This window comes from Mizuhopecten yessoensis, unplaced genomic scaffold (assembly GCF_002113885.1).
Source record: "Mizuhopecten yessoensis strain PY_sf001 unplaced genomic scaffold, ASM211388v2 scaffold10485, whole genome shotgun sequence".
NCBI classification, from domain to species: domain Eukaryota; kingdom Metazoa; phylum Mollusca; class Bivalvia; order Pectinida; family Pectinidae; genus Mizuhopecten; species Mizuhopecten yessoensis.
The window spans coordinates 105,986-122,205 of NW_018408570.1; the positions used below are offsets into that span (position 1 = coordinate 105,986).

At 35.1% G+C, this 16,220-nt stretch overlaps 2 protein-coding genes across 2 annotated transcripts in view; one reads left to right on the forward strand and one right to left on the reverse strand.

Moving 5' to 3' along the window:
* LOC110460826 (fibrinogen-like protein A) overlaps positions 1 to 3,138 on the forward strand; it is a 20,191-nt gene extending 17,053 nt beyond the window's left edge. Inside the window, exons 2-3 of the mRNA XM_021513999.1 lie at positions 1,273 to 1,366; positions 2,162 to 3,138. Coding sequence (XP_021369674.1) covers positions 1,273 to 1,366; positions 2,162 to 2,745 — 678 coding nt within the window. The 3' untranslated portion in view covers positions 2,746 to 3,138. The remainder of the gene's footprint in view (positions 1 to 1,272; positions 1,367 to 2,161) is intronic.
* Positions 3,139 to 3,350: 212 nt separating this feature from the next.
* On the reverse strand, positions 3,351 to 11,302 carry LOC110460835. The gene is made up of 5 exons (XM_021514011.1): positions 11,067 to 11,302; positions 7,904 to 8,272; positions 6,758 to 6,933; positions 6,377 to 6,467; positions 3,351 to 5,409 (listed from the first exon to the last, which is right to left on the reverse strand). The coding sequence occupies exons 1-5, from the start codon at positions 11,119 to 11,121 to the stop codon at positions 5,000 to 5,002; spliced, it is 1,101 nt and encodes a 366-aa protein (XP_021369686.1). The 5' UTR covers positions 11,122 to 11,302; the 3' UTR covers positions 3,351 to 4,999.
* Positions 11,303 to 16,220: the final 4,918 nt, after the last annotated feature.

A 16,220-nucleotide genomic window follows, 5' to 3' on the forward strand; every position in this document is an offset into this window, starting at 1 on the left:
GTTATTACACACACCACAGCTAATAGCTACTTCATTATACCGAACTGTTATTACACACACCACAGCTAATAGCTACTTCATTATACCGAACCGTTATTACACACATCACAGCTAATAGTTACATTTGTAGTTCATTATACCGAACCGTTATTACACACACCACAGCTAATAGCTAGTTCATTATACCGAAACGCTATTATACACACCACAGCTAATAGCTACATCATTTTACCGAACTGTTATTACACACACCACAGCTAATAGCTACTTCATTTTACCGAACCGTTATTACACACACCACAGATAATAGCTAGTTCATTATACCGAAACGTTATTACACGCACCACAGCTAATAGCTAGTTCATTATACTGAACCGTTATTACACGGAACACAGCTAATAGCTACTTCATTTTACCGAACCGCTATTACACACACCACAGATAATAGCTAGTTCATTATACCGAACCGTTATTACACACACCACAGATAATAGCTACTTCATTATACCGAAATGTTTTTACACACACCACAGCTAATAGCTAGTTCATTATACCGAACCGTTATTAAACACACCACAGCTAATAGCTAGTTCATTATTCCGAACCGTTATTATACACACCCTACTTCATTATACCGAACCGTTATTATACACACCACAGCTAATAGCTACATCATTTTACCGAACTGTTATTACACCCACCACAGCTAATAGCTACTTCATTATACCGAAATGTTTTTACACACACCACAGCTAATAGCTACTTCATTTTACCGAACCGTTATTAGATATTGCCTTAGGATCATAACAATATACAAATACTTGTTCGGAATCCCTTATTTCATTGATAGAAGACCGTGACATTGAAGCTATGGGTGCTATACTGATCCATCCCTAGACTTCTTACACAAACAACATCAAAACACGTTCTAAATAATTGATTTCTTAATAATTAAGTTAATGATAGATTAGATTATGTGTATGTATCAGATCCCCAGCATTATTTGAGGGGTGTTATTCGTGTATGATATGATAATCAGTTGACATATTTACATATACGTGAGTTAATTTGAAACTTTTTTAAACTCACTTTTAGACAAAGAAAGTGCGTTTTAAGCAGTCAATTATATTCAATTATAAGTTGTCAATTTTCAAATGAATTCCTCACTCTTGCGTTACATGACTTTCTTTTACTTGCATGCTTAATCGGTATGAATTGTAAATCTAATATAAAAATGCTTATTTAATGTTTCAAATTCGGGCCTACTTTCAGGTGAATCCTTGTCAGAACTCGGGAACATGGAATGGTGCTACTTGTATATGTCCAATAGGCTGTAACGGCACGTACTGTCAGACTTGCTACAAAGGTAAGAGATATTAACACATAGATATATCAAGGTAATAGACATAGATATATAGTGACAGGTAATATACATAGATATAGCGATAAATAGTTTCTAAGTCTTCTTCCCGTATCACATGTTAAGCGCCACATGTAACCGATTATACTAGTCTTAGTGTTTTGTTTTATGTATACATAGATATATATATAGTTATCATCAGGTAGCATACATAATTACAACGTGGCAGATAAGGTGTACATATTCAGTTAATATCCATAGATAAATTTACATATGTAAGTAAGATTTATATGATCAGGTAATATATATATATATATGGTCCCGAGTTCGCCCTATCCAGGGAGAGGTTTTTTTTGGTGTTTTTTTGTGTAAATAATAGTGTTAAAAGTAGTTCTAAATCCTAAACAAATAGTACTCTTTGCCTTAAGACTATAATTAATGAATTTCTATTGCTGTGATATCGCTATGGCGGGTACGTATATGGCGGACGTCGCTATAGCGAACTATTATGTGACGTCATAGTTTATGGTTTTTTGAGTGCGGCGACTGGAGAGTTGCTGATTTTTTATGTTTTGATATGTTTTCTTATATTGATGTTTTGTTGCGCAAATAAACGTGAGTGAGTTTCTCGAAGCATATCTGGTTCAAACTGGTAATGTTATAAATATGTTGCTTTAGAGACTGTTATTTATGCAAAGGAGTTCATCTGTTGTGCAAGCAGGTGTCTTTGGTGCACGATATATATAGATTATTGAAAAAATCATTGAAATATGTATACACATATTGTACCCTGTTTTGCAGACTGTTCGGAAGGAGTAGCCGATGGACTTACTGGTACAGCAGTTATAACCTTTATACAGCCTTTGAACTCGCCAGCAGCATTCCAGGTTCTGTGTAACTTTGACAACAGTGTCACATACATCCAGTATCGTCGCTATGGAAATATCAGCTTCGAAAGGGACTGGCAATCCTACATGGATGGTTTTGGAAATATAGATGGAGATTTTTGGCTAGGAAACAAGTACATACATCTTATCACTGAACAGAAATCCTATTACTTAGGCGTTCGTTTATATGACGAAACAAACTCCTGGCGTTTTGACATGTATCCGGACTTCAAGGTAGATACGGAAGCTAACTCCTTTTCGATTAGTTATACGCCTGTATACCTCGATTGGGGAATGTCGCCTGCTGACAGCACGAAGGACTCACTCAACCAGCCATTTAGTACGTATGACCGGGGTCATACAGGCTGTGCGACATCTGAGCAGGCTGGCTGGTGGTATAACACTGGGTGTACGGACGGCGCTAATGCTAACGGCGTACTGCCTATTAACTGGTCAACAATTAGAGGTGTAACGAAAACAGGGTTGGGCCTCGTATGAAAAATATCTAAATTGTAGGGGGGTTTTGTAGACACTTTTCCACTCCAAATTAGTTCATATATCTAATATATTTGCATTGTGTAAAATCCCCTCTAGTGGTCTGATATCAAATAAGTACTTTTACTTCGTGAATGGTTCAATTGGTTGTGTTTTACGTCCTATTAACAGCTATGGTCATTTTAAGACGTGTCAGGATTTGGTGGTGGTGGAAAGCCGGAGTTCCCGGAGAAAAAACACCGACCTACGGCGAGTTCCTGGCGACTGCCCCACGTAGGTCTCAAACCCCCGACCCAGTGGCGGAGGGCTAGTGGTCGGAGAATGTCAACCTTAACCACATGGCCACAGCTGCCCCAATGGTTCAAACAACATTATATCAAACTATTATCGTTGATGTTATTCTTGGTAGTTAAATCATCATGATGAATATAAAGAATATTTATCATTTTATCTCATTATAAATTCTTTATACTGTTGTGAAGCTTTTTATATGATCTAAAGAGACACTCACTTCTCAGCTTTACTATAACCACAAGCCTTACTGATTTTGTATCTAAAATACAGCGTGAGGTGGAAATGAAGACTTAGATCTTTATTTTACATGTAACAAATGGATTTCAAATCAATTATACAGGAGCTATCTTTTAAACTTCACATAAGATTTAAAACTTGATAATAATTTGAATTATTTCTACAATACGACAAAATTGGAAATGATTCACTATTTCCAAGTTCTGAGTTACCTTGTACACAAAATGTAAGTCGTAGAGAATATGGTATTCACTGTTAAAGAGGGTGTTTAATCTTTAAAGGTGCAGTCACCTCTGTGCACGAGATACATTCTTATTTCGTAAGATATCATATCGATTGAGATATATTGTTTACTATTATAGAGAATTATTTCTATTATTGCGGAGAACATAATGTTTAAATATTATAGAGAAAATAAGTATGACATTCATTATTGTTAATGATATAATATCAAAACTGTTCAGAATATTATGTTCACTATAATGAAGAATGTAGTTATAGCATTCATTGATGTGCAGGATATAATGTAAAAAATGTTGGAGCTATTACAATGTATGTTCAGCATAACAGAATATATAATTATGATAATCTTTTTTTGTTGTTGAAGATGAAATGTTTAATATTTTCAATAAGCTATCCGTCCTAGCTTGACAAAGGACCAGTCGGTCTTAAAACGTTGCGAAACGTTTAATACCTACATTATTTGTGTAGAAAGTATATATTGTTGAGAATATTGTGTTCACTACTATAAAGAATATTATAACAATATTCATTATTGTGGAGGACATAATATTTATTTTTGTAGAGAATATTTTGCACACTTTTAAAAAGAATATAATATTAATTATTTTGAGGATATAATATTCAGGATCGTAGAGGGTATAATCTGCACTGTTGTAGAGATTAAATCCATTATGAGGATGTATTTAATCACTTTTGCAGAAAATGTTTACTCACATTGTAGGGTATGTAAAATATGTCGATAAATAAGTATATTTCACCCGCCATTGTTTTCAAAATCAACTGATAAGTGATTTCAAATGCATTTATTTACAAACAAATTATAAGAAATAGATTATGGTGAAGTTGGTTCATGTAGTTATCATGTAATACGTAAACACGTATAAGGTAGGAAATATTCTTCTATTTTACCTTTTATGAAACAAAATAAATTGCCCTTTCTGTAATATTATGAATTTAGTTTGTTTGTCTAACATGAAGCAAATGAAACTAGCCTGTATGCAACGTAACAAATTTAGTTACACACTCAGCAATGCTATGAATTGAGCTAGTTTTTCGTTTGCTATGTAATACTTTCAGCTACCTGTCATGAAACAAAACAAGAGGAGAACACACAAATTGATATTAACGTTGACTGTAACAAATTACAGTGTGTAAATCAGAAACCACAATTTTATCAGTTCTAGGCCTGAACATGTTGATGTTTGTTAATATAAGCCAAGTCGAAATCATTTGCGCCGTTTGGAGGAATAATATCATACATAATAGATTTATGTTGTTGTTAAATTATAGCATGTATTTGAATGTCCAACCCCTTTACGATACGACGTTAGTCCCTTGTGTTTTTTATTAACAAATATTTCAATAAATATAGACTACTTGCGGCGTCGAAATCAAGCAATGTACTAACACAGTAAAAGTCATGAAAAGCCAACAACATGTTTAGCTCAATGTTCCTTCGACAATCCATCAACCTAAGTTCGTACTACACCACCACAGGTTTCCATTCTGTTGGTTCAATTGAAAGTTGAGGAGTTAGAATTGGCTCTTCTTTTGTTTTCTCTGCCGAGTCGTCATCGTCACCCTTATTGGTTGTATGCTCATGTTCGTTGTCTTTATCTGGAACGATACTCTTTGGGCGTGGTGTATTTTCAATAACGTTATCCTTAGGCGTATCTTCAATGTTCGGCCGTTGTAGAGATTCGTCCTGAGGCTTGGCTATTTCGGTGACGAAGGTGCCTTCTCTAGCACTCAGTTGACCTAGTTTGCTTTCCCTGTCTTTTCGTTCCATGATCTCCTTGTCCGCCGCCTCCTTTTCGGGAGGCACCTCTTTGACCACTGTGTAGCTAAACTTAGCTTCTTCGTTTCTAAGATTCTTGACGCTGTATGTATTACCTGTAATATCCAAAAAGTAATGATATGTTGTTAATCATTTGCAAATAAAAAAGAGGTTTAAGTGTTTTCAGAAAGGAAAGTACATACTAATATACAATACTAATTTGTGAACGCCTGCATATTGCTATGAACATAATTTCACCTTTAAGGGTTATATGCTATCTAATAGATTATGACTGTTATTTGCGTAATAATTATCTCCCTTGAGGATAAATTCTACCAAAGTTACCCAACATTGCATTATCGATAATTTAGTTATTTATATATATTTTATAATTTTCTTGAGTCATAACAATATCTCTGTTATAATCATCTTACATGTATACCAACAATACGTCTTTCTTAATACATTGTTTGCACATCACCTTCTTCTTATCAAAGACAGAACAATAATTCAGTAAAACATTTATATCACACATCTATAAATATAAACCTGCCGTCAAAATATTTTGTTGTGAACGCAAACGAATGTGTTCGAATCCTTCCGTCATACTGTTAGAAATCAGGGGACCAATCTTATCGTAGAGTTACCGAAGAAACTTTACGGAAATTCCCGAATGGTTTCTAATAGACTTTTTTGCTGACTGAAATTGTACCATAGAACACATGTATGACCCTTTTCCAGCAACATTGTAAGAACAGTTTTCCTCATACCTCATAGAGACCTCATTGAGAGATCAGATAAATTTCTCTCTGTTGATATAAACGAAGATATATAATGCAAATTCTTGGTATTTCTAATAGTATGACAGGTGCTTTCTAAAATGTTATCCAAGATGTTACGCATACGTCTGTAAGCAACTGGGTAACATACCACTATACATTATTAAAAAATGTGCATTTCACTTTTTGTTGAAAACGTTTAATGTTGCTGATCTCTTTTGGAGATGATATTGTCCCAACCTTGTAGGTGAATCGGTGAATGAATGATAATTAATACATGAGCCAACGGTACGAACAACTTCACCTCTGGGGACGAAAAAGAAATCTCCGGATACTATGACGGAGGTTGTTTCGTGAATGGTCAACGACACCCGGCCATACCAAAGCTGGAAGATCTGTAAAAAGTTGGAAGAATAAGGGTCAAGTATCGTCACCTAGTCACTTGGTTAAAAGATATATATTATTACAACAAATTGTTACTTCGTTAAGTGATTTTTAGTGTTATTTGGTTTGGTAGCTCTAGGTAAAACATGGTATATCGCAGAAATTGAAAAAAGGTTATTGCTTGTCAGCGTAAATAAACATGTATATATTATTACTTTTATCACTGAACGTTGGACACCAAATATTAAACAAGCAATGTGTCTGTGAGCGTCTCTAGTATCAGATCTCAAACAGCATTTACCAAGTCTCCCCTTGTGACGAGTTGTGTGGGTTTCATTTCCATGGGTCGGAGGAGCAGAACGCCAGCCCCGAACCGCTTCTGGATTAGGCATCGGGAGAGGACATAGGGATCTGTTGGTTTGGGCTCAGCTCCCGCGGGACCGACAAATACAGAGTCCTCTCGTCCCGCAATGCACTCTACGAAAAAAAATGTACATGATGGAAATGGACCGAGATATTTACACTGACGAGAAAAAGATACTCCCCACCTTTTTTGATTAGAAAAATATTGAATTTTAAAAATATTACAGGAAATAAACAATCCAAATAATATGTTTGCATAAAACATATTGAATAAATCGTGTATGAAATACATAAAGAGTAACGGTTGTTTAACTTTAAAGCAATACCTCAGCTATATAAAAATTGTTCATCTATAATAGCATGGCACTATGCAATTGTGGGATTGCATAGAATGGCTAATTGTTATCCAAGTTCACCTCCATTATACTTCGAAATAAATGTGTTACCTGATACTCTAATGTTACAGGGTTTTATTTCGGTGAATATATGAAATCCAAATGGTATTTGTTTCTGTAAAAACCAATCAAACAAGTCAGCACAACATGCATGTCAAGTTTTAAACGAAATAGGCTGATGTTTACTATGATTGGAGAGTAAAATGCAAATAAAGAGTAAACTAATGTTCAATTAGGGTCGCATAGCTTTAGGATCGATACAAATATCCGTGTATTAATGAAAAAGGAAAAGCTCAAAAGCGATATGACTTCATGACTAAACCCCACTTCATCATCTCCGTTGTATTATCCTACCATATGCACTTTCATAAACTTACCAAGTAATCACAAATTCAAAGGTTGATGTATTGGATTAACAGGGATAGATTACTCTTATATTGTGCGATAAACTCACAAAAAAAAAGTATGATGAATCATAATCAATTCTCTCAAACTCAATATCCTCTGAATATACATTAAGAAACAACGACATCAGATTTACACAAGAATACGCTCTAATACATTAATGGCAAGAGTGAACACATATTTACGTTCAATGTATTGATCACAATAGTAGCAATCATTAGGTTTTAAATAGTAAGATTTGCGGTGGCCACGCCAATTGCTTAAACCAATTAATATCTTCTTACTTGTGGTGACGAGTTCCTTAGTATCTGGATCCTTGACGAGTATCTGGTTTCTGTCTGACGGGTCGTAGGAACGGGGTATTTCGTTCGGTGTGGCTAAATCTAACGGAGGATCCTCGGCTATAGAATCTAGCTGGTCCGCTTCATTGTGTTCATTCTCAACAATACTCATGGCCACTAGATGCTCTGAAGGGAAGAGAGTGTCCACAAAAACACCATTTTCTTTAATGATAGACGGCGACTGTAGGTTGAGCTTGCTATTGCTACGCTTGGTGCGCTCCGTGTTCGGGACTTTGTACGATGAATCTTGGTATGGGGAGTCATAGTTCTGATCCGATGCTGCAATACTTATGGCAGCACTAGGTCGTCTTCCTGTTCCAAAAATGAAAATATGATGTGTTTTAACTATTGAACAACGTTCAGTGTTTTTATGCTCTTCTTCCAACTTTAAATGCTACTTTACCAGCCAGACAATAATATGGTTATAAACCTCAGGAAACATTGCTGTAATACCCTTCACTACAGCCAGGAATTCCTGCCTTTTCTGCTATACCCTCACTACAGTCTAGCCTGTAATACCAGATATTCTATAATTGATAAAGATGTTTTCCAATATTTGTGGCTAAACCATTTGTTACTATATGCCTCTTTTTATGTAGTTTTTAGTGAACTAAGAATGGTTCATATATTTATTTTAAAATACTATGAATCAGATTTTGTTTCATGTTAAATCAAGCATTATTAATGTCCTGGATGGAAGCGTTCAGCGTAAAACCCCATGTAAAAACTCTTCCAAATTCTTCATCACATTTGGTAATATAAAGGAAATCTGTCCATCACTACGGCTGTGTTGTTATACTACAGTATGTGGTTAAGTATAAACTGGTTTGCTTCAAATGAGATCAGGAGACTAGCCATAAGAAAACACAACTTGTATCAATTTTACCTTTCTGATACAGGTAAACTCCATTATACACACACGTGCATCAACAATGGCAGCTAAACATACAATTAGTTCGTACCAAAATATAACGGATCAACCATCAATACAGACAGATTTGGCACTATCTAAATATGATAAAATCAATGTTTAGATAATGAATTATTTGGCTATTTACCAAAACGAGGACACACTGTCAATTGATTTCCAAGTTTAAGTACGTAGATGATTTGACTAAAGTTCCGTACTTTGTACCTGCACCAAGGTACAGTGGGGTTAACAGTGGTCCCGAGGGTGATTGGTGAATACCAAGGTATAGTGGGGTTAACAGTTGTCCCGAGGGTGATTGGTGAACACCAAGGTACAGTGGGGTTAACAGTGGTCCCGAGGGTGGTTGGTGAATACCAAGATACAGTGGGGTTAACAGTGGTCCCGGGAATGATTGGTGAACACCAAGGTACGGTGGCGTTAACAGTGGTCCCGAGGGTGATTGGTGAATACCAAGGTATAGTGGGGTTAACAGTTGTCCCGAGGGTGATTGGTGAACACCAAGGTACAGTGGCGTTAACAGTGGTCTCGAGGGTGATTGGGTGAATAGCAAGGTATAGTGGGGTTAACAGTTGTCCGTAGGGTGATTGGTGAACACCAAGGTACAGTGGCGTTAACAGTGGTCTCGAGGGGGATTGGGTGAATAGCAAGGTATAGTGGGGTTACCAGTTGTCCGTAGGGTGATTGGTGAACCCCAAGGTACAGTGGGTTAACAGTGGTCCCGAGGGTGATTGGTGAATACCAAGGTACAGTGGGGTAAACAATGCTCCAGAGGGTGATAGGTGAACACCAAGGTACAGTGGGTTAACAGTGATGCCGAGGGTAATTGGTGAATACCAAGGTACAGTTGGGTTGACAGTGGTCCCGAGGGTGATTTTTGAACTAGTTGGAGAGGTATGTAATTGTAATTTAAGGATTTTTAGCATGTCATTGAACCCTTGCCTGGTTGATAAACTCATAAAATGAACATTATCTTACAACGTAAGTTTGTTTTTAAACTACCTGGATAAATCCTTGCTTTATTGTAGCGATGTAACAATGTTGGTTAAGTACTTTCTCCTTTGTAAGAATTACGGATTACAAAGGGTAACATATAATAACATGTAATTAGTTCCATAATGTTATCGATAATCCCAAATTATGTTTCTTTGGTATGTAACGATAATCCTGCATTTATTTAACTGTTTGTTGATAATCACGGGTGATTTTGTTTACATAAGGGCCTGTGCCTGTTGATTTGGGGAAATATCAACCACAAAAAGTATGGTTTACGGAAAAGAAACTGATTTTGCTTTGGTTTTGGACAAATCTGCAGAAATTATCAAGGGGAATGGGACTATATATTGGCCCACATTGACCTTAAAATCAGTGATCCCACAGGACCGCAGGGTCCCTAGTTGTTTCGTAATTATAATGTTACAATCTCATCGATATCATAGGATTACGACAATTGATCGCCGTTATCATTGAAAGAATCGTTATTTACAAGAATCTACACTAAATTTGTACATTCACACTAACAATTATGTCATACTATGTTTTATTTTATAGTTAATATATCGCACCTGTGATCAGTTTTCAATCACTTGTTACAACGTTATCAGATATTACAGCCTTATCATTATCACGCAAAACCTTTTCTAAAGTCGCGATAATGCTAATGCTATTATCATGAATTGTTTTCATAATCATAATTAAACAGACAATTTTCATCATTATCATACAGAAATCCTGAAATGGTTCATACTTGAAACAACATAGTGTCGTAACAATCACAACAGTTTCGTCCTTACTTCCGTATGATAACCAACGATCAAACATTTTGCTGTATCAGGCATTTTACGATATTTTCATCAATGTTATTTTAAATTCATTGGTATCACAAAAAGAAAAACAACGTTTGAAATCACAATCAAGATTATACGATAACCAATTCAGAAATGGCTAAACCACTCTGTTGTTGTTAAGGTCAGCCATTTTGTTTTTCACGATTTACAACATTGCTTTGTAAATCAAGTCAAATATACCATTTTACTTAATGAAAGTATGATTAAGAGGTTGGTATAGCTAGAGGTAAGATTTTAAAGTGTTTATTGGATAAAATACAACGTTTGGTCAATGTACTTATTTGATGCTTCTTTTACAAATAGCAACCAGTTTAGACTATTGTCTACTTACGTTTTTCTTTCCGTTTTGGTGTCCGTTTCTTTTTCTCGTCCACTGCGTCTTTCATTGTCGTGAAATATTTTCGCACCCGATAATAACGTGTCACTAATAATCGAGGCTCATTTTTTCATCTTCACGACAAATCTTATCTATTTATTCACAAACATAATGTTGTGTTCTGACGTCGACGTTTGGTGGAGTAATTCTTAGCTCAAGTCACATATACCACAATGGAATTAAGGTCTCTAACATTGTTCTGTAGAGTGACAATTCATTTTAAAACGAATAGTTGAATGTAAATTCAAAACATCCATTGTTCCAAAATCCCGTATTTTAATACGTGTTTTTACATATTGTAAGTTTATTTCACAACCAAAGGATTAAAAGAGTAAATACTTTAGCGATAATCCCTTAGACCGGATTATTCTGTCGACGTATTAGTGACCTGGTGGGGGAGCTTACATGGAGTGAATTTCAATCTCTCATTTAAAAGTTGGTCTTTGTGTTTGAACGATCGTTTACATGTATGTTATACTGCAGAATGGTCTCGTGTATATATATGTATGTATTAATTATCTTCAATCAGAAAAATATATCACACTAGAAACATCAAGTGAGCGTCTCCATTAAGGGTATTGCTTCAATTCAATTTTATTTGGTAAAAAGGTACAACGAGTTATAATAACATATCTATCACAATATATAATAATCGTTATAATAAGACATGTGTGCATAAAAGAGAAATCAGTACAGTAAGATTGCAGGGGTAAAACAATAAAGTCCTATAACATATTTGATAAAGTATCAAATTTTGCTTTATAATAGTATCGCTTATTGATAAAAAATATTTGCCTCTGGTAATCCTGATAAGAAATAAATGGTTACAGTTGTCCTTAGAACCAGGATAACCCAGAAAACCCTGAGTTTGATTTCCACTGGGGTTCACAGCATTGGAAATTGAGGTTGCATTCTTTCTACAAAAAATAATCGCAAATTCCTTTGATATCCGTATTAATTATATTTTACCAGTGAAATATCAGGAAATGTGTATTTTGTAAAATTTTAAATCTTCACAAGATATACGAAATAGGTGGAGGAACCACTTTTGTTAATATCCAATCAGACCGGTATTTTCTAACAACTGCGGAGATGTTTAGCTTTAATTTTAGATGAAGCGACGGAAGAATAACTGGTTGCGTTGGTGCACTTTTGCAACATACATTATGGTATCTAAATAACTACACAGTCGATATCAATTTTGTTAAGAATTCGTTCCAGATAATGGCAGCAAACGTCATAATAATATAAGCAAGCCTTTCAAAATGGCGCACTGCTTTGTTGCCAAGCGTGACGTCATTAAAGCATTACGTTCAAATATTACGTTACACGACCCGCACTTTCCTGATGTAGCAACATTTTTGCCGAGTTTATTTAGAAATTGTAACAAATAAGAAATTTAACGGTTTTCTGTTAATTATCATACATTTTAACAAAGTATCATTATGCATGTGTCCTTAGTTTCTGTTATTATCTGTTTTAGGATAGGTATTAAATAGGAGTAGGAATGATGGCTAACAAGTCTTTGAACAACGTGTTTCTGCTTTTCAACTTGATATAGCATTCAAAAACACATCAGTCATGACGATTTAAACCATCTCGATCGGACGCCGTTTGCGCGTTCAACTTCCGTTGATTGAAATTTCGTAATAACTGCCCGCCTTAGAGATAAACGCCAGTTAGCTGGTGTATTAACGATGTATTGATATCACTGTATTGCTGAGTTTTAAAGGTGTGTTTGCAATCTTTTTGCTTTTTCAGTTTTATTAACTTCTTTTTAATAAACTTTATGTATTCTATTATATTGCCATGTAATACGGAGGATTAAAATGTTTGTTTGCAATCTCTTATTTTATTTCTATTTATAAAAAAAAATGTAACTTTTTCCGATTTCGGATTTAAGGTCACGAAAGTTATAGCACTTATTATATAATCACTTTCAATGTGTCTACGATAAGAAAGCAGGAGGACCCTGAAGTTTAAAAAGACCAGTAAATGTATTTCGTATGGAAAAGCCAGGCTTACTTTAACAAAAATAAGAATACCCATATACATAGCCTTAAGTTCTTAAAAATAACGTTCATGTGTACATTATCCTACAAAAAGTCGTTAGATAATACAACATACCGTTTAATTCCAATTAACGATTTTTAAAAACTAGAATCTGCGAGAGATGTGTGTTTTTTGTTTCATCAGCTAATGTGTTAGTGCTAAACTATGTCAATACCTCTACCTGTTAACGTTCCATTACCGATGCTATCAATGACGTGCTCATCCCGTCACTATCAGATTTGAGCTCGATTGGTATATACTGTGACGGTTTTACTTCCCTTTTCAGTCAACCACCAGACCACATCATACGTATGACTACATAATTCTTCCTGTTTACGTTCCTAATATCATTGTCATGTTTTGCTTTGAACTTAAACGATTACAACTGGCGTTTACCTCTATGGCGGGCAGTTATTACGAAATTTCATTCAACGGAAGTTGAACGCGCAAACGGCGTCCGATCGAGACGGTTTTAATCGTCATGACTGATGTGTATTTGAATGCTATATCAAATTAAATAGCAGAAGCACGATGTTCAAAGACTTGTTAGCCATCATTCCTACTCCTTTTTAATAGCTATCCTAAAAGCATTATTTACAACTCTACAGGCTTTGATTCCGAAGACAACAAATAATAAATATTTATATTTTTCATAATTCATATCTTTATTTACTTTAATTTTTGAGAAAAAGTGACATTTTTATAGCCAGACGTCGGACATGACAGCTTGTCTGAATTATATGAAAACCATACCTAATAATGAAAACGAGACTTCGGATATGACGGCAACCTGGCAACTTCAGAACGGCCAAGTATAACAGTAGTACCTAGGTCATGTTAATCATGGCCAGGACATGACACTAATACTTTGGACATAATAGCAATACTTAGGAAATATCAATCATATTTAGGACATGATAACCATATGGCGGCAATATGCCAGCCTTATCGATGACACAACAGGTACATGTATACATGTATTTGCTGATCTAGGCAAATATCAAACAGGAACGTGTAGGATACTGAAATTAATGCTTACATATTGCAACATTATCAGACCACCATAATGTTATACACATAGGTTAGGTCAAATACAATTTTACTTGAATATATTTCGTACATTATTCCCCCTTTATCCCATAATCTGCATGGAACAATCCACGTCTATCACTCTACTCAAAATACAGTGATTCGTTAATTATAGCATACCGACTCTCTCTTCATTGACCCCTCGGTGCCTGAATAGTTTATCAACAACATCTGATGGATATTTCGTCATGCTACGTTCAAAGTTAAGTGTATTGTGTCGTTCAAAGCTTCCTGTTCAGGAAGTAGCATTCCATTGACGAAGCATTCATAACAAAAATCAATTTAGCATACTGCGAGATTTTCCACCTTCGGCACACGATAGTTAAGCGGCCAATGGAAATGATTTTCATTCAAGTGAATTCTAAATATATTGATGCTAATTTCTCCCGCCCCACTGGTTACATACATGATTGATCGGGGAAACTTACAATGCATTGTATTAATATCAACTTTGAACGTCTTTGTCTTATTGGACGTGCGATGTCGGCATGATTATTTATATTTTTTTAGTCAATTCCAAACATACGAGTGATCAATGGAAATCTCATCTGGTATGAGGTGTGTGTTTCGTGTAATACAACAGCATTAATGAACGGCATGTTTGATGTAAACGTTAAATAGTGGTATGAGGTGTGTGTTTCGTGTAATACAGCAGTATTAATGTATGGCATGTTTGATGTAAAGGTTAAATAGTGGTATGAGGTGTGTGTTTCGTGTAATACAACAGTATTAATGTATGGCATGTTTGATGTAAACGTTAAATAGTGGTATGAGGTGTGTGTTTCGCGTAATACAGCAGTATTAATGTATGGCATGTTTGATTTAAAGGTTAAATAGTGGTATGAGGTGTGTGTTTCGTGTAATACAGCAGTATTAATGTATGGTATGTTTGATGTAAACGTTAAATAGTGGTATTAGGGGTGTGTTTCGTGTAATACAGCAGTATTAATGTATGGCATGTTTTATGTAACCGTTAAATAGTGGTATGAGGTGTGTGTTTCGTGTTATACAACAGTATTAATGTATGGTATGTTTTGTGTAACCTTTACATAGTGGCATGAGGTGTGTGTTTCGTGTAATACAGAAGTATTAATGTATGGTATGTTTTATGTAACCGTTAAATAGTGATATGAGGTGTGTTTTTCGTGTTATACAACAGTATTAATGAATGGCATGTTTCATGTAACCGTTAAACAGTGGTATGAGGTGTGTGTTTCGTGAAATACAGCAGTATCAATAGAGCTATGAGGTTTGCGTTTCCTGTTATAGTTAAGTAGTGATATGAGGTGTATGTTTCCTGTTATAGTTAATGGTGGTATGAGGTTTGTGTTTCTTGTTATAGTTAGGTAGTGATATGAGGTTTGTGTTTTCTATTATAGTTAAGCATCTGTATTAGGTTTGTGTTTCCTCTTATAGTTAAGTAGTGGTATGAGGTTTTTGATTCCTGTTATAGTTAAGTAGTGGTATGACATTTGTGTTTCTTGTTATAGTTAAGTAGTGGTATGAGGTGTTTGTTTCCTGTTATAGTTAAGTAATGGTATGAGGTTTGTGTTTCTTGTTATAGTTAGGTAGTGATATGAGGTTTGTGTTTTCTGTTATAGTTAAGTAGTTGTATTAGGTTTGTGTTTCCTCTTATAGTTAAGTAGTGGTATGAGGTTTTTGATTCCTGTTATAGTTAAGTAGTGGTATTAGGTTTGTGTTTCTTGTTATAGTTAGGTAGTGATATGAGGTTTGTGTTTTCTGTTATAGTTAAGTAGTTGTATTAGGTTTGTGTTTCCTCTTATAGTTAAGTAGTGGTATGAGGTTTGTGTTTCTTGTTATAGTTAATTAGTGGTATGATGTTTGTGTTTCTTGTTATAGTTAATTAGTGGTATGAGGTTTGTGATTCCTGTTATAGTTAAGTAGTTGTATGAGGTTTGCGTTTCCTGTTATAATTAAATATTGGTATTAGGTTTGTGTTTTCAGTTA

Bases quoted from the DNA above. Each gene is read 5' to 3' on its own strand.
- LOC110460835 (XM_021514011.1), bottom strand. From the start codon at position 11,121: ATGAAAGACGCAGTGGACGAGAAAAAGAAACGGACACCAAAACGGAAA. The intron at 6,468-6,757 runs GTAAATGCTGTT...AACTTTTTACAG, and splicing joins TCGTCACAAGGGGAGACTTG to ATCTTCCAGCTTTGGTATGG. The intron at 5,410-6,376 runs GTGAAGTTGTTC...TGGATATTACAG, and splicing joins TTTCTTTTTCGTCCCCAGAG to GTAATACATACAGCGTCAAG.